The following is a 17,981-nucleotide window of genomic DNA, read 5'->3' as shown; positions in this document are numbered from 1 at the left end:
GGGAGCAACAGGGTAAGGATATGTACACAGAGGTCACAGAAAACAGAATGGCAGCTTGCTGACATTGAGGATTTAAATATCCCCCATATATATATTTTCAAATTTTTAGATTTTTCTGCACACCTGGGGACTGCTCCAAGTGTGCAGGAAAATCTCTCTGCCCCCCAAGTGCCCCCGATGTGCAGATTTAGATATCTGCACAGAGGGGGCAACTTGGCTATTAGATATATAGATAAATGTGACTTTGTTTCACTGTACTTTTGGAAGTTAATCCCTGTTGGGTATCTAGATGGGTAGCTGTGTTAGTCTGAAGAAGAAAAATTATAATTATTGTAGGTATTACCATCTTCTGTTGCATTGTCCTATGCTTTGTAATCTGCTTTCTGTATTGTTCAGATTCTGACCAGTTCACCAATAGTGGCTCAAATGCTGAAGTCCCACCAATTGCAGTGCAACCCAAATTTTACTAGTGAGCAGCTGGAATTTTGGCTGAATGCCAATGTGGATCTTCATTCTGCATCCATGTTGGCCAATGGCATTGCTCTCCCTGATAATGCCAGGTAAATACAAGTGCATAAAAAGGGCTAAGCAAGCCCTCCATTCTTACAGTTGCTTCTGCTCCCAAACCTTCTTCTGTCATCAGTGACAATGAAATCACTAGTCCTCCTCAGGGGTCATTTCGTAGAAAAAGAGATGCAGGGGCTCATTAGCTTAACTCATTAGCATAACTTATTTGCATATTCCACACCCCCTGATGTCACCGAAAGTGTGTCAGAAGGCAACATCCACCGCTCAGGCTCCACTGGACTGTTTTGGATTGCTAGCTATTGGGGGGGGGGAGAGAACGTGCAGATCTGTCCTCACAGAGGAGGGAGAGCTTGTACCTGAATAAAACGTGGTCTTAAAGGTGCCACTGGACTGTTTTGGACCCGGGGGCCAGGGGGAGCTCTGCAACTTACCTGGCTGCTTCTTGCTCTGACTGAGGGCTGCTGGGAGCAGGGGGTGGGGCTTGTTGCATGTGCCCCCCCCTGGGCTCTTTACTGCCGGAGCTCTGCTCCTGTGCGCTCCTGCAGGAAATGACCCCTAGTCCTCCTCCTCAAAACAGGCTGAGGATGCTTTCTCTTTCTCTGCTTTCCCTTCCTGAAATTGATCCTCCACCTCTTTCCACCCACACCCATCTCTTAGCTTCCTCTGTCCCTGCTCTTGGCTGGTCTGACTTATAGCTACTAGAGATCGTCTTCCCTGATAGTACTCCCACCTTCTTTTTCTGGGGGGAGGGGACCTTCCTTTCTCATCCCTTCACATCTTTTGGTCCCTTTTGGTTAGCACTTACATCTATCATTTCTCTCCAAATTGGTTTCCCTGGACTAGATACATGGAAGAAACACTGTTTGAGTCCAAAGTAACGTTAATGAGGTATTATCTTCAAGTAAAACAACTGAATATTATGATTGGGCAAATGAAATTGGTTTTTATTACATTGTCACAGATGAATTCCTATTGTATTTCATCACCAAATACTTGTACAGCCACCCCTTTTTCCGTTTTGAATCTTATATCTATTTTGTACCTTTTTCTATTTTGTATCTTACTTCTGGGTTAAGTATCTGTTCCCTCCCCCCCTCCCCCCTCCCTTCCTTGGGATATTCACTGTGTCAGGATGAGAACTCTGCATACAGTGGATTCAAATGATCTCTAACCTAAGAATCCATGTTCTACTTATACACATGTGGACGACACTTTTCCCAAGCCTGCCCTGACATGGGGAACTGATTTGGGTAACAATAGTTTTGAAATGCTGTACACAGTTTGTTCTAACCTGTGTTACAACAGTAGATGGCAGCAGTGATCTAACAAGGATTTTATAAGTCAAACGATCAAAATACAAATTTCACTTTACTCATTTTGCTGTTCATGTAGTAGCAATATATGTCTAAAACTGGACAATTCTGTTAAATGAATTCTATTTGTTTGTTTATTAGATTTATTTTCCGCCCTCCCCACTGAAGCAGGCTCAGGGCAGCTTACATAAAAAGTTAGAATACATAAAACACAACATTTGTAAAACCGATAAAAAAGTGCTAGTACAGTGTCAATAATTGTGTAGCGATGGCGGAACATAGTAGCAGATCAGTCATAATGGGAATACAATCTGCATTGATGTTAAGCTATTATCTCAGTTAAAGAGGAGCTGCTTCTTGAACTACTGATCACATACATGAATGCACAAATCTGCGTACTGAGTCAGACCATGGGTCTATCAAGGTCAGCATTGTCAACTCCGACTAGCAGGCGCAGCAGATCTCCAGGGTCTCAGTTTAAGGTCACATCTATCATTAAGGAAGTAATTACTATAATTATTTTGTTATTTCTTGCACCATGCAATACTGGAACAAATCATAATTACATTATTTCTCCCAGCAACATATTTTGCCTGTTGCCTGCTTGTGCTTTACCTTTCACCTTTTGCACCGGTTTTCTTCTTTAGTTTGGGAAATAGAAATTAAATTATTTACTTTTTATTTATTTCACAAATTGTATGCTCCAGCTATCTGGCTGTATAATGGGCAACATGGCAGCTAACAAATGAAAAACGTACATAATAAAATCACATCTTAGAAACCATTAAAACCGACAAAAACATATCATTAAAACAATTGAAAACAGAGCTAAAATATACACGCAACATAAAAACAGCAATTAAAACATTGGGCAGGAAGGAGGGATCACTGAGCTGGAGGAAATGTAGGGTTGCCAACCTCCAGGTGGGGCCTGGGGATCTCCTGCTTTTACAACTGATCTCCAGCTGACAGAGATCAGCTCCCCTGGAGAAAATGGCTGCTTTGAAGGGTGGCCTCTATGGCATTGTACCATGCTGAGGCCCCTCCTCTCCCCAAACTCCGCCCTCTCCTGGATCCACCCCCAAAGTTTCCAGGTATTTTCCAAGCCAGACCTGGCAACCCTAAGCAAATGGGATTACCATCTTTATCAGGCAATGTAGATAGCTGAAGTGCACAGGCTAGGATCTAGACTTCACATGCAGATGTTCTGTACATTCTAGGGTACTTCACAGAAGCACCTTGCAGCAGATGTGCCTCCCAGCTGCCACCCAGCTGGAAGACCTCCAGAGTACCATCCCCTGAAGCATGAGCAGATGCTGCTGGAAAAATTAAATTGGCAACATAATCCCATCAAATGCAGAAGTGTTTGGAATCCAGCCATAAATTAGGCAAATCCTATCCTATCCACTCCACTGGTGTGTAAAAATGACTATATGTATCACAATGAGAGAATACATTACAGAGAAGAGAATGTGAAGGGATGTGGGTGCTGTTACGTAGTACATTGTGGTCTGTTTTTGGTTAAATTTCTTTCTCACATTATTACAAGAACTCAGGATACAACATAGCTACATGTCATTTTATTTTCAAAATAACGGCTGAAAGACAAGAGTTTGTCACACAGAGAAACAACATGATAAATAAAAGAGATTTGTCCAAGGCTACCCAGTGCTAACCAATTTGCAGAGGCTTTTTTAAAAATTACCTGCCTTTAACTGGTAAAATGAAGTTATTTATTTATTCATCCATTAACAAGGTGGGGAACAACATAATCAATACAATAGTTATAAAGCCAATAAAATCAAATAAAACTGTAAAGCAAGCAAGTTGTGAATGTTGTTGGCATACTCAGGAATGAAGACCTCATCTAGTTTTTAAGGCCCATTCACACGGGCCAGACACCTGGATCTCCTGGCTTCCTTTAGCAATTTTATAAAGCTGACAGGATTAAATCACAGACCTTCCCATCTCCCTCTGTTTTAACCTTCACTGTTTATTTATTAATTATTTAATTTGATTTCTCAACCGCCCTCCCCCGGAGACCAGGTTCAGCACAGTATACAACATGGTTATAAAATGTCAGATAAAACAAGATTAAACCAATAGACCAACAGTTGAGTTAAAGATGGCATTAAAACCTCAATAGTACTGCAGGGACGGGAGTGCCAAGAGGGAACTGTCGCTGTTCTCAACCGAACGCCTGGCAGAACGCCTTACAAGCCCTGCAAAACTGTAATAAGTCGCACACGGTACGGATGTTATTCAGCAGAGTGTTCCTGGCCTCGGCCCTGGTCGAGGACAGCTGGATATCTCTTGGGCTGGGGACCAACCAGTAGGTTTTTATCTACAGAGCATATTGCCCTTCTGGGGGTATACCAGGAGAGGCTGTCCTGAAGGCTGTTAAAGGCCTTAAAGGTCAATACCAAGACCTTGAACCTGATCCTGTACTCCACCAGAAGCCAATGCAGCTCACACTGCACAGACTGAACATGTGTTGTGTGCGGTGTCCCTGTGAGGACCTGAACCACTGCATTCTGCACCAGTTGGAGTTTCCAGGTCAGCCTCAAGGGTAGGCCCACATAGAGTGAGTTACAGTAGTCCAGCCTGGAGGTGACCATTGCATGGATTACAGTGGCTAGGTCAGGGCGAGAAAGGTACGGAGGCAGTTGTCTGACCTGGCGTAGTTGGAAAAATGCCTGTTTTGCAACATTGGTGACCTGGGCCTCCATTGTTAAGGAGGTATCCAGAATCACCCCCAGGCTCTTAACAGTAGGTTCTGGTCTCAAAGGCACACTATCAAGAGCTGGGAGTTGGCACCCCACATCAGAATCTCCCTGCCCCGACCACAGAACCTCAATTTTAGAAGTGTTTAATCTCAGCCGGCTCTGTTTTAACCATCCCACCAAGGCCTCCATCCCCTCTGCCAAATTTGCAGGGGTGGTATCTGGCCGGGCTGCCCTTCAACAGATAAAGCTGGGTGTCATAGAAAGAGTCATGCTTTTGGGTAATCCATTGAAGTAGGACAACAACAACTGCGACAAGCCTTGAAGGTTTAAGGTTTTGCAATTCTAGTGGCCAAAAGGCATAAGAAAGAAATCTGTTTTGATTATTCTAAACAACAAAGTGCATTTCAAAATAAATAATTACTGCATTGTATTATACAATTTAACTTAATTATAGGATCAATATTTATGAAGGCAAAGATCTGAGTGCATTTTATGCAGTTAGAACTCATGTGAAGTTTCATCTCACAACAAGGTTTCATTCAATAGATTCTTCATCCACCCAGAAAGTTTTTTTGGGGAAGAGCTTTCAATGGGACTTGATCTCTTGTACAGGAATACTGTCCACACGTTAAATTTCCTGAGCATATCGGAAGAACCTGGAGAAGAGCAAGGTAATACTTTAAAGGCCGCAAATAAACAGAAGACCTTGCTAGAATACTGAATGTGTATGGAAATTGTTTGTCAGAGGTTTTAATGTTTTTCCCCCCCACTTTCCAGGACACCCTTTCCAAGAAGGATAATTTATATGGACTGAATGTGTTTAGTTTGTATTTTCTGCCTCCATTTGGGATATGTGTGTGTGCCTCCATTTACTTCAAAAGACAAGAGAGACCAGCACAATTCATCAGCAAGGATGGGAGAGATATTCTAAGTAAGAGGTGTCAGACTCATTTGTTACAAGGGCTGGATCAGATATAAATGTCACTTCGCTGACATGTCCCACTGTAGCTACTGGCCTGCGGATATGTAAACTTTATAAAGGTGACTTCAGGTGCCAGATGGCAATAGCAGGTGAATGACAATAGGAGGCTTGATTGGATTAGGTGTGATATGCAGAGGGGTAGTAGGTATGGAGATCCCAGCACTGATAATGAGACAGGAAACCTAGGTCTCAGTTTCATCCAGGATGATTCAGTCCAGGAGGGATGCAAAGAATAAATGGGCATAAGTTTGACATTAGAAACCACAACATTCAGTTGCTGACCTAAGAGTAGCAGTGCTCTTACAAAGGAATTTCATAGAGATTAGAAAGAGATACTGCTGAGTTGCAATTGATAATGAAGCTCAAGACAATGCATCCTCAGGACTAAATTGAGACCTAGGTTCCCTGTTTCATTACCAATGTGTGCTATTATCATTTGATATCTGAAATCACTCTACTCTCCAAGATATAAGGCCCGATCCAAGTGTTCTAATTCCTAATCAGGGTCTTTTAAAAAAAGAAAATTACATCCAGATAGGAACAGAGAAATCTAATTTTTTTAAAAAAATCAGAATAAGCCAAAATAATTTCCTCACTGTAAATTGTGCTTATTGGAAGAATTCATCCATTCACCCTCCCATCCATCCACCCTCCCTCCCTCCCTTTCTGAAGAAGTGTGTTTGCATGCAAAAGCTTATACCTAGAATAAAATGTTGTTGGTCTTAAAGCTGCTGTGCGGCTTTGTTCTCTCTCTTTCCTCCCCCTCCCTTCTTCCCCAAAAGAGAAGGAGCAGCCCCAGAGAAGGGAGCAGAAGCTCTATGTGTGTTTGTGTGTGTGTCTGAGAGAGAGAGAGAGAGACTTGTCTCTATAACTCTCCCACACAAAGCAGGAAGCAGCCACTGAGGGAACTCTATGGGGGGGGGAATGCAGGAAACAGGAAGCAAATAGCCACCGAGGGAGCTGGGGGGAAAGCAAGCTACGGTGTAGGTGTAGCATCAGACCTGGAAAAGGAAGCAGGAGAAGGAAGTCGCTTATGGGTTTGATCTGAGCCCTGCAGAGGCCAGATCCAGCCCATGGGCCATATGTTTGACACCTCTGTTCTAAATGAAGAGCCCACCTATAATATACTGGGTCCGATGCATACTTGAGTCAATCAGCTCATAGTTTATTCAGGAACAAGACAACAACAGCCGGCTCGCAGGCCGGCTTATAACCCCAAGGCAAACCACACTCAACACACACCACCCCCCAACACCCATGATTGGTTTATTTACAGTGCTCGTGCTTAATAGGTTAACTCTAAGATCCTAGCTTCCCGATTGGAGTGGACTAGGATCTGACCATCTATTGTTTGTATGAGCGAAGCTCGGGCTCTCCGCAGGACCGCGTGCAGACCCGACCTCGCACATAGCCGACTCAGTATACACCACCACCTTGAAGTCCTAGTCCAGCACACCCTTCTTAGGTTGTGATCCCCATCTGCCAGAAACTTTCAAGAAGGTTTATAAGCAGGTCATAAAGGAAACATTCCTTTGACTTGCTCTTTATATCCAGCATCTAGCACAAAGGCATATTGCCTCTGAATACCTTTAGTGATCATGACTTACAGCCATTAATAGGCCTCTGTTCCACGACAGGTGACGAAACTAGTCTCTGCAAATGGTCAGAAGCATCTTCAGTCCTAACCTTCCTTTACCTCATACAAAGCCAAACCCCATCACTGAAAACAGGCTTTGTGGGTTAAAATCCCATGAGTTTTTTATTCAGTTGATCCCAGCTTCCCATTCTTTCAGTTTAAAAAAACAGTCTCACCACGTGTAGAAGATCCTGCTTTGCATCACTGGGGGGTACTCTCCTCCAGCACTTGAAGACAGAAAAGGCCAATAGCCCCAGGATAAAGATGATAACCAATATGCAGACAATTATGGGAGTTCCCGGAACTTTTCTTTTTGCTGCAGAGAAATAAATACATGAGATGGGAGAGGCAGAAAACGGGGCAGAAAAACCTGTGTGTGAAGAGGGCATTGCTAAAAACATTTTGTGCCAGCAGAATCATAGTGGATGTCTGCAGAAATGTATTTTTTCATGCCTTAGATGAGTGTCAGTGTGTTATTGATACATGACCTAGGATATCTCTTTAGAAGCACAGAGACGTGAATACTGGTGATGTGGGTATATGCTTAAAATCAGAATTTGTCCTAGAAATGCATTTGATTGCAAAAACAACTCATCTTGTGACATGAGCAATACTACCATGGATGCAAAAAACCTGAGGTTTTGTTAAAATTGTCGCTCCCATTCACCTTGGGTTTTATTGCACATAATCAAATGAAGTTACCTTTATTCTACCCACATAGATATTGATACAAGATGGTGGCATTCTCTCAACATTGGAAGGTCGCCTACCACCATAGTCCAGGTTCCTACCAGGCTGTGGTCGTTGAGTTAGTGCTGGTGTTAGGGCCAGGGCCATAGTATTAAAAGGTGGCACCCTAAGAGGCGGCTTGGTGGAAGAGCTCCGTTTCTCCTGGAGAAAATGGTGGACTCTGTGTCCTTATATCCTGCTGAGATGGCCCCTGTATGACAGCCAATGTGACGTAGCAGTCAGGGCTTCAGAGCACGGTAGAGACTGCAGGTAAGGGGGGTGGAAAGCTGAAGAGTGAGGGGGAAATAAAGGTAGGTTGATGATTGGCTGGGAAGGAGATAGGGTTGCCAACTCCAGGTGGGAAATTCCTGGAGATTTGAGGGATGGAGCCTGGAGAGGGTGAGGTTTCAGGAGGGGTGGGACTTCAGACAGGTACACTGCCATAGACTCCATGCTCCAAACCAGCCATTCCCTCATGGGGAACCATTGTTGCCAATCTCCAGGTGAGGGCTGGAGATCACTCAAACTTACAACTGTTCTTGAGGTAGCAGAGATCAGTTCCTCTGGAGAAAATGGTGGAATTGGTGTCATTATACCCTGCTGAGCTAACCACAGCAAATTGACACTGAGTGCTCAAGGCCAGGGCACCCGCTCAGAGCCTATTTCTAGAGCTCGTTGTATTTATTTCCACAACGAGCCTTATTCCTAGTATATATATATATATATTCTGTAGGCAGCCCTGAGCCTGCCATGGCGGGGAGGGTGGGATACAAATTTAACAAATAAATAAATAAATAATAACAAATAATAAGACATCTACCCTGGACAACTGCTGGCCTTGAAATACTAGCAGACTTGGGGTAAAGCAGTTTAATGTGTGCTCAATATTCGAAATACATCCGAATCCAAATTTTACTGTTCCAGATATTTGGAATCCTTTTGATACATATAAAAAGCAGGCTGAGCTGCCTGACAAATGAAAGTGAAAAATAATTCTCCAAACGGTTTAGGATGGGTTGCCTGGAAAATGAAAGTGAAGCATATTCCCCATGCAGCCTGGTAACAAGTGTAGTGGAAGCAGGGATGAGAGCAAAGCCTGTGACTGACAACTGATAGAATCCTGAAACAGGCACAAATAACAGAAAGCATTTTCACATTAGTCCCTTCAAAATGAAAAATGGGCATAACTGCTTTATAATCCCCCTACTGGCCATTTGCTTTTGATTAATGCTCTGGAGCAACATTCCATATGCAGAACCTGTGTTCCTTTTCATTCTCCTCAAATGACTACCACTCAACCCCTCACTGTATACATTGATTTAGTAGTTAGGAATAAGATTTAGGATTAGCAGATTTATTGAATAATTAAAAATAGATTAATACAGATATTTCATATTTGCTTTAGGTCCTTTCAAAATTAGCATAAGAATATAGTTTGTTAGACAGATGCAGATAGATAATTTGTATTAGTTTTAGATAATAGATTTGTAGACTGTCATGCTCAGGGTCGTCCCTGAGCCCTGAAAATCCTGTCGCCGTTTTGGAAGAGAGATCGCAGAAGGAAACAAGTGCCTCAGATGTGAAAGGGCTGGGTGTTGCGTCACAGTCCAGACACCTTTCTCAGAGCAATCGCTTTTACACCCTCTCTGTCTGCCTTAGCTGTGCAATTATCTCTGAACTCCTCCCCGGCATTTTCCGTTTCTTTCCTTTTATCTCCCTGCCCCTCCCTTAAGGACACACCCCTCAAGCTATTCTGGAGCCCATAGCCTCTTCCCGCCGCCCATCACCGCATTCTCCAATCTCTTAGTGTTTCCCCTTTTTGTCCCACCTCTCTTTAAATCCCCGTGCCTCTATCTTGAAGTTATGCATGCAGGGGAGTGCCCACTTCCGTCTCGGACGCCGTGACTGCCACTCGCTGTCTCTTCCTTTCTGAGGGTGAGGGGTAAGGCAGGGGCCCTCCAATTACCTCTATCTTTCAACTGGGCCCTCCCCCCTTTAGGTAGAGGAGCGCCGTCCATGCCGGACCGCTCCTTCGACCCCATCTCCTCCGAGTTCCCTCTGCATTGCGGCCGTCGTTGAGGGAGGGGTTTGGGGATGCTCGAGTCTCTGGGACTGTTTCCCATGGCCCATCCACCTCCCGGTATTCATGGGGAGCCCAGCGCTGGCCGCGCTAGTCCCGCCGCCGCGGCCTATGAGGCCGCGGAGTAGCCCACAGCGGGACATAGACTTTGTATGCTAAGTGTATGAGTGTGATAGAGTTTCAGTTTTATGCCTGTTTCTACTGCAGCTGTTTTTAGGAAACACTGTGCTAGTGTGGAAGCAATTTGTAATTAGGGATGGGCACAAACCAGGAAAATGCAGTTCAGTTCATGGTTTGTGATGTGCCCCATTGGGCACATCACAAATGTTTAGCCACCTCACAAATTGGTTTGGTTTATGAAGATTGTGAGGCTGTAGAATGCCCCTCCAGCATGCTAGAGACACCAAACTTGCAGGGGATTTCCAACTGACTCTCCTCTACCTGTCCTCCAGGTTTGGTGAGGATCGGATTTACAGGGTCCAAGTTACAGCCCCCAAAATAAGGTGACCTCAGGAAAGTGCTTTCTGGGGAAATTATTGCCTGTCATTTCCCCAGAAAGCACTTTCCTGGAGCCACCTTCTTTGGGGAGCCATAATTCCGACTTTGTAAATCCAATCCTCACCAAACTTGGAGGGCAGGTAGAGGAGAGAAAGCTGGAGAGGTTTTGTGAGTTTGGTGACTCTAGCTTGCACAGAATTCATTTTATACACGCTTGAACCTCCTGAACCTGCACCTGTCAAAATGACCACTAGTGGTCATTTTGACAGGCGCGGGTTCAGGAGGTTCGGGAGTGTATAGAATAGATCCTGTGCAAGCTAGAGACAACAAACTTGGAGGGCCTGTAGAGCAGCATCCAATGGAGGTCTCCTGTGGGTGTGGTGTCTCTAGCTTTCACAGAATCGATTCTATAAGCTCCTGAACCTCCTCAACCTGACCACCAGCAATCATTTTGATAGGTGCAGGTTCAGGAGATTCAGGAGTATATAGAATGGGTCCTTTGCAAGCTAGAAACATCAAAGTCACCAGGGACCTTTCCTAGATACCCCTCTACAGGCCCTCCAAGTTGTTGCTTTGAAGTTTTGAAAACATTTTGATAAAGCAGAGACAGACTGTTTGGAGGTCCCTTCCAACTCTATGATTCTATGATTCTATGCTCAAAAACCAGCACAAATCTCTATGAACAGTTGGAAAGTTCATGGAAAGTTCATGCCAGTCGTCCTGCTACGAACTTGGCTTTGTGAAGCATGAACCAGTCAAAATTTGTCACAAACGTAAGTTTGTGAGCTGGTTCATGCCCATTCTTATTTGTAATGTAGACATGGTAGATGTGCTGGTGCACAGGGAAGGCTAGAGAAACACCAGCTGCACTCACTGCAAGCCAAAGGAGACTGACCTTTCACTGGGCTCAGAAGAAGTCTGTTTGGAGACACCTGGCCAAGGTTGAAAGATGTCCTGCACACCAGTTATATATTAAAATAAGAAACATTCACATTTAAACTCACCTTGTTCTACCCCATTCTCAGGCAAAGTTAATTCGTGTGTAATGTTTAAAGATGGATGTTGAATGACACAGCTGACTGGGTTCTTCCAGAGATCTTTGGAGTACATGTGAGTAAAATTGCTCACTACAGTCACTGTTTGGTTTGGATGGTGAGTGACATATTGGATTGGCTTTATATGAAGGTATTCCGGGACCTTCCAGGTGATCACTGCAGCTGGTCTCCCTGTTACTGAGCAGCTTATTTTTAGCATTTCTTTTCCTGTGCTGTCTGGACTAGTATGTTTCACATCAATCTTGGGTTCCTTTAGAGCTGTAAAACAGAAGCAGTTAAACATGAATAACATCTATAACATTCCAGGGGGCACACAAAAGGCTGGTAAGAAACAGGGACATAGGGGCAAGGGACACAATGGCCCTTTAACAAATCTGCTGTGACTAGAACTGTATGCAGCTAGATGGTAAAGCATAGAGACAGCTATTTGTATTTTCAGGTACATGATACCTTTATTATTTTATTTTTATTTACTCAATGTATAGCCTACCTTTCTTACTGAGACTCAAGGTGAATTACAGAGATGAGAGACCTCCAATTAAGAGACAGCAGAGACCGCCAATTAACAGTGCAATAAAAATATGATTAACGAATGTTCCCTGGGCTATGCTTCACCAGCCCATCTGTCCCCTCCACTGGCTGTTCTGAGCTTCAGTTTCCCATAGATCTCCTCCCATGGGCTTGCCTTTCTCTTCCTTGCCCCATCTCCATGCTCCTCGCAGACTTCTTTCTCTTGTCTCACCTTACATTGCCAACTGGTGTCTTTTTTTTATTAACATTTTTTAATCAAAATTTACAGAGTATCAACTTTAAACAAACCAAATACAGCAAATTGTATTCTTCGTTCTTAACTATATGAATCAAAAATACACCATTTTTTTATATTGTGGATTATCCGGAATAATATCATTGTTTAACATATAACTTACAACAGGATACCAAACAGCAACAACTTTTTTGTGATATTTATCAGGAGATGCATTACACATTTTAATTGTCAGTTTATACATAATAAAAATTTCCCATATTCGATTATAACATTGAGATAGCTTAGGCGGATTCTTTTCTAACCACTTTGTTGCCACCAGCTGACGAGCAGCTGCTAATAGGTATGCGATTAACTCCTCTTTTCTTTTGTGTTTTCTACGATGTGGCCAACGTTCCAGTAACATTATTTCAGGGGAGCAAGGTAAGTCAACATCAGTTATTTCTTTGATTTTCTCTAATATAATCTGCCAAAAGTGTTGTATTATAGAGCATGACCACCAACAGTGTATAAAGTCAGCCTTTTTACCACATTGTTTTTTGCAAAGTGGACTATATAAGTTGTTAATACGGAATAGTCTGGTGGGTGGAATGTACCATCTCATAATAATTTTAGACATTAAGGTATTTAAATAAATAATTTTTGAGTTTCTACTGTAGCCATCCCAAATTACTTGTCAGTCTTCCTCATTAATATCTATTTTTAAGTCTTCTTTCCATTGTTTTTGAAACAAAGTGTGTTTTTCTTCTTTGCTATAACTTAATTGTTTATACACTAAGGAAGTTAGATTTTTGGATAAGTTAACCTCTGGCTAGCAGAATGTTAGACCCACTGGTACACACAAACTGCCAGTTCCTCCAGGCTACTTCACTTTAGATGGGAATGTCCTTCTTCATCCCCAGGGTGTCTGAGATGAGGGCCTGTGGCATGATTCTCAGATCAGCAGGTGGCTACAATTAAGTACTGTGAATTTGGATTACCAGCCACCTTAAGTATTAATTTTGAATAGAAAGGTAGGGTTTCTTAACTGAGTTATATGTAGATAGCTATCTGCAACATTTCTGAGAATAAAGAAACACAACTTCAGATATACAGGAAGAAAAATTTCCTCAGCTGAAATGCAGTTGATGGCTATCATCATAGTATGGACTGAGAAAACTTAGCAATGGTATTTCAGAGGAAGGGGAGTGTGGTTTGAAGCGGCTAAACATCTTGATAGAAAAGATAAGATATCTTGAGACAAGTCCTTTCTGGAAACAACAGCAATAATCATAGCATTTATGTAGACTGGAGCCAAAATATTATCCCTGTAAAACTAATAAGGATCAAGCTGAATACAGTCTATTGGTCTACCCCACCCCCCAGTACCCAGTGTTCTAAAAGGTTGAGATGGATGCAAAACTATTATGAACTAATCTAAAATTTCACAAAAATCCAGTGAACATACAGAGCTGTGTGTGGTCTTCCATATTCCTTTCAGCATTGGAGAAATGCTTCATCTATAACTGGAAATCCCCATTATGCACCAACACCATTCCACAGCTTGTGGAAATGAAGACATGCCTCCATGCCATTTTAATCACCAAGAAACAACAAAGGCAGATGAAGCCCAAATTAAAATCTCCTGCACTTACAGTTATTGTAAGGATTTAGAGATACTTTGTTGGCTGGCATGGTATAAACATTTTCTGTCCCACATTAATTCATGAGGGATCAACTCATGAATGGTGATCAATCTCTTGGGTTTGTTAGTGATTAAACTAATCACTAACCAACTAACCAACCAATCAACCAATCACTCACAACATTTTAGGGCACTCTAAGTAATACACTAGAGGTGATACAAGCAGGCTTTTTTGGTAGAAAAATCCCAGTAGGGAACTCATTAGCATAATAGGCCACACCCAACAGCAGAAACTCATTAGCATATTAGGCCACACCCCTGATGGTACAGCCTATTAGCATATTAGGCCACACCCCATGCCTTCCCTTGGCTTGCCTGGGCATCCCGCAGCTGTGGGGAGCCTGGGCAAGACGGCCGTTGGACAGGCTGGGGAAGACACGGGGAGGCATTTAAATGCCTCCCCGATCCTTCCAAGCCCCCCCTAGCCTGCCCGCCTCAGAGTCACCGGGGGGTGGTCACTCTCCAGGCCTTCCCTCTGTAGCCACGCATGCAGAGGTTTTGGCTGTAGTGGGCGTTGCCAACTCTGAAGCCAGCCAGAACTCCTTTCCTGTGCGTTCCTGCCCAAAAATAGCCCTGGATACAAGTTATCTGTGATTAGGATCTCCTGAGGTTTTTTCCTAAGTTATGGCATGTAGCTGCTTTAAAGATTAAGGCAATATTACTGGGAAGGAAGTATTTAACCCTTTCTCCCATGCCATTTCCCCAAATTAAATAGCCTTCATGAAGACTATTTATCTGCACCCTTTTCTTTCTATTGAAATTTTCAGGGTAATGGAAGATACACAGAAGAAAAGAGTTAAACACTCTCTTCCCCAGTGACCCTTCTTTGATCTTCAAAGAAATTATATGGAGCTGCTCATTAGTTCTTTTAAAAAACCAGTTAGATTCTAATCACTGACAGCATGCCACATTATATGTTTGGCCCAGAAAGTATTAGTGCCGCATCTTGTGCACTTGAGCTCATGGAGTTGATATTAGAAGGGAGAAATCTTCTTGGTTCCAATGAGTGATTACAAAAATCTAACTGAATTATGACAAAGATCATCTGTATACTATTAGCCATGTGTGGCCCCCATCTGCAAATAGCTAAATCTATGGATGCTAAAGAGATTTTTCAGCATACTTGGGGACTCCCAAAGTTTACAGAAAAATCTTAAAACAAAAATAAAAGAGATGGGGTGGTGGTGGTTAAATCCCTCCAAAACAAAATTGTGTACACAGACAACACACTTAAAGACAGCACTCCAGATGGCCACCACAGTGGAGGAGGACACTGGCACCACTGTAGGCCTGGAAGTGGAGAACACTGGCAGCCACCACAGGCTCAGCCACAGCAGAGAACACCGGCACCTGCTGTGGACTCGGGCCTTGCAGCAGCAGATGCTGGCATTTGCTGTGGGCCTGGCATCGAGAGGGCCTGAGCGCAGTGGCAGCCGCTCTGGGTCAAAGCACTCTGGATCAAAGCTGCTGCTAGTCTGGGGGCAGTGGTGGCAGATGGCTGCTGGTATCAGTGAAGGGTGGTGGGACCTGGGGTTTCACTGGCTCAGCAATGGGGGGATATAGGATTCTCCCTCACTTGTATAATTATAATTGTGTTGCTGTAGTTTTCTGTGTAGACCTTAAAATACAAGATTTATGTACAGTGCCTGATCTATATGTCTATTTCCTTTTAGGAGAGTGTGCTTTTTACAAAGTTTGTAAATAACATTTGTTGAACACTACTTGATGTTTATCTAGGGAGTTGTCACATATTTGTTCTGTCTTCTTCCTTTTGATTCTTGAAGAGAGTAACCTTGAGCCAGTCTTACACTTCCAGCCTATCCTACCTCACAAGTTGTTGTGAGAATACAATGGAGAAGGGGGAAATGCTGTAAGCCACTTTTGGTCCCCATTGGGAGAAAAGTGAGGTATGAAGGAAATAATAACACTATTTCCACCTTACTCTTACCAAGATCTTACACTAATTTGGGAGATGAAGGAAAGAATCTATTCTCTGTACTCTATGAACTGCTTATGAAAGGAATGGAAGTATCATTTTTTGAAATCAAATGTATTCATGTTTTTGCACAACATTTCATTAAAGCCTGGGCAAAACAAGATTACACCTCAGAGTGAAGCAAGAGGGGTACATATTTAACATCAGGCTTTCTTAAAGACAAATATCTTTTAAGACTGAGCTTTGCTCCATACAATTGAGGGCAATAACTAGTGGATGTATGTAGATTATGCAGGGGACATTTAATCGTTGTTTGTTTGTTTTTTACAATATTTCTCATTATTTTGCAACATCTAAAATATCTTATTGCACTGGTAAGTATGGAGAGTGAGCAGTTAATTAAGGTACAGATCTGTTGTATGGAATATGTGTGTGTGTGTTGCCCTACTATACTCTTTTGTTGATTAACTAAATCCAACAAAGTGATCTGATGAAGTGGAATATAGTTTCTTAGTCTTTAAGTTGCCATTGGTCTTCTCTTGTACTTTGCTGCCCCAGATGAACTTGACTAGCCTCCTGGAATTGACTACTAATGCACTGTTGTGCACAGCTCTTGACATAAAAGAACTTGGACCTGATGGATTTCTGGGAAGATTACAGACTTTCCCAGACATCATGTCACTTACCATAGACCTGGAGACATGTCCTGCCTGGCATGGATCCCAAGGGAAATGTGTTAAAGATGCAGCTGTAACAGCCTTCATCCTTGACTGTAACAGCATGAAAAGTGATGGTAGAAACACTCAGCCCACTTTGAGAAATATGCACATGATTCTGATATTTGCCCAGGACTTTAGGACCATGAGTTGTGCTGTAAGTAGCTATATTGGTCTTGTCTTTCCCATGCTCCTTCTGCCAGGTAACCTGAACGACATCATAGCTTTCAGCCAGCTGACAGTACAACGTCACATTTTCTCCAGCTATAGCTGTTTGAACTGACTTGTGAATCACCTGGGCTGCACCTGCAAAAATAAAGTAACAAGTTGCTAAATTCTGACAACTTTCTTCAGGAGGGTGACTTGTCATGATAAAGCCAGCACAGCCCCCACCTTCAGCTACAGCCTGACAACTTTACAATTTTGGGGGGAGGGGGGAAGATGCCACGACTTGGGCTTGCCTAGAAATTCTACTCTCTAACATGGAAGACTTTCCCCCTCTACTTACATATTTGTGAGGACTTCCTGCCATTATTCAAAAGTGAGAGATATGTACTCTGCACCAGCTCAGAGGCACTATTCTTATTTCATAAGTTCCAGTTTTGAGTACTGGGATTTTTTTAAAAAAGGATGCCAGGGCAAAATCCTGGTGAACACTGGTACAAATTTAGACCTTTTTACTACATTTGACTACATTTACTTTGCATGCCAGCTAGTAAATTCAGTCAGTCACTATGTCAAACCAGAATTGAATGCTAACTGAGGACCTGCAGCCACCGTGGCTGCAGTCTTTCTACCACCATCTTTTTACCACCTGCCAGAACACCTTCTTGATCTGCTCTTGCTGGACTACCATTCTTCCTCCATACATTAAGCAATAAACTCATGAGGTGGAGGAGACAGATTATACCATGCAATCATTGTACAAACATAATGAAAATTTTACCTGTGTGTTCATGATGGCTCTTTCAATAATGTTATTTTTTTTTAAAAAAAATGAAGCTAATTGGTGCAAGACTTACCTGTCACAACAGTCCAGATGCCACAGATGAAAAGAGAGGTGGACATCATTTTGGCTCTGTGCTATACAATTTACCAATCAATTCACAATTACCGATTGAGGCTTTTAACTTATGTCTTTACAGACCGCTGTGTACTGTACTATAAGTATGCCTAGTCATTTCTGAGAAGTGAAAATATGTACTTCCCCATGAGAAATCACAGTAGTCCCAAGGGGAGTTCGAATTTTACGACAGGGCAGTGTGCTCTCTGAAGATGTTTTGTTTTTTTCAAAGTATTCTTATAACTGTTTCCTTACAAGAAAATCATCCA

The 17,981-nt window shown here is 42.8% G+C and overlaps 2 protein-coding genes across 2 annotated transcripts in view; both read right to left on the bottom strand.

Moving 5' to 3' along the window:
- The window catches only part of LOC107105905 (OX-2 membrane glycoprotein-like), a 17,610-nt gene extending 13,040 nt beyond the window's left edge, over positions 1–4,570 (bottom strand). The window contains exon 1 of the mRNA XM_015405952.1: positions 4,517–4,570. Within this exon, the coding sequence (XP_015261438.1) occupies positions 4,517–4,570 (54 nt within the window). The remainder of the gene's footprint in view (positions 1–4,516) is intronic.
- Positions 4,571–5,089: 519 nt separating this feature from the next.
- On the bottom strand, positions 5,090–17,720 carry LOC107105904 (OX-2 membrane glycoprotein-like). The gene is made up of 4 exons (XM_015405950.1): positions 17,672–17,720; positions 16,620–16,955; positions 11,497–11,805; positions 5,090–5,223 (listed from the first exon to the last, which is right to left on the bottom strand). The coding sequence occupies exons 1-4, from the start codon at positions 17,718–17,720 to the stop codon at positions 5,090–5,092; spliced, it is 828 nt and encodes a 275-aa protein (XP_015261436.1).
- Between the last annotated feature and the right edge of the window lie 261 nt (positions 17,721–17,981).

Source organism: Gekko japonicus, unplaced genomic scaffold (assembly GCF_001447785.1).
Source record: "Gekko japonicus isolate JY-2015 unplaced genomic scaffold, Gekko_japonicus_V1.1 scaffold365, whole genome shotgun sequence".
In the NCBI taxonomy this organism is placed as follows: domain Eukaryota; kingdom Metazoa; phylum Chordata; class Lepidosauria; order Squamata; family Gekkonidae; genus Gekko; species Gekko japonicus.
This window is presented reverse-complemented; position numbering and strand designations above follow the sequence as displayed.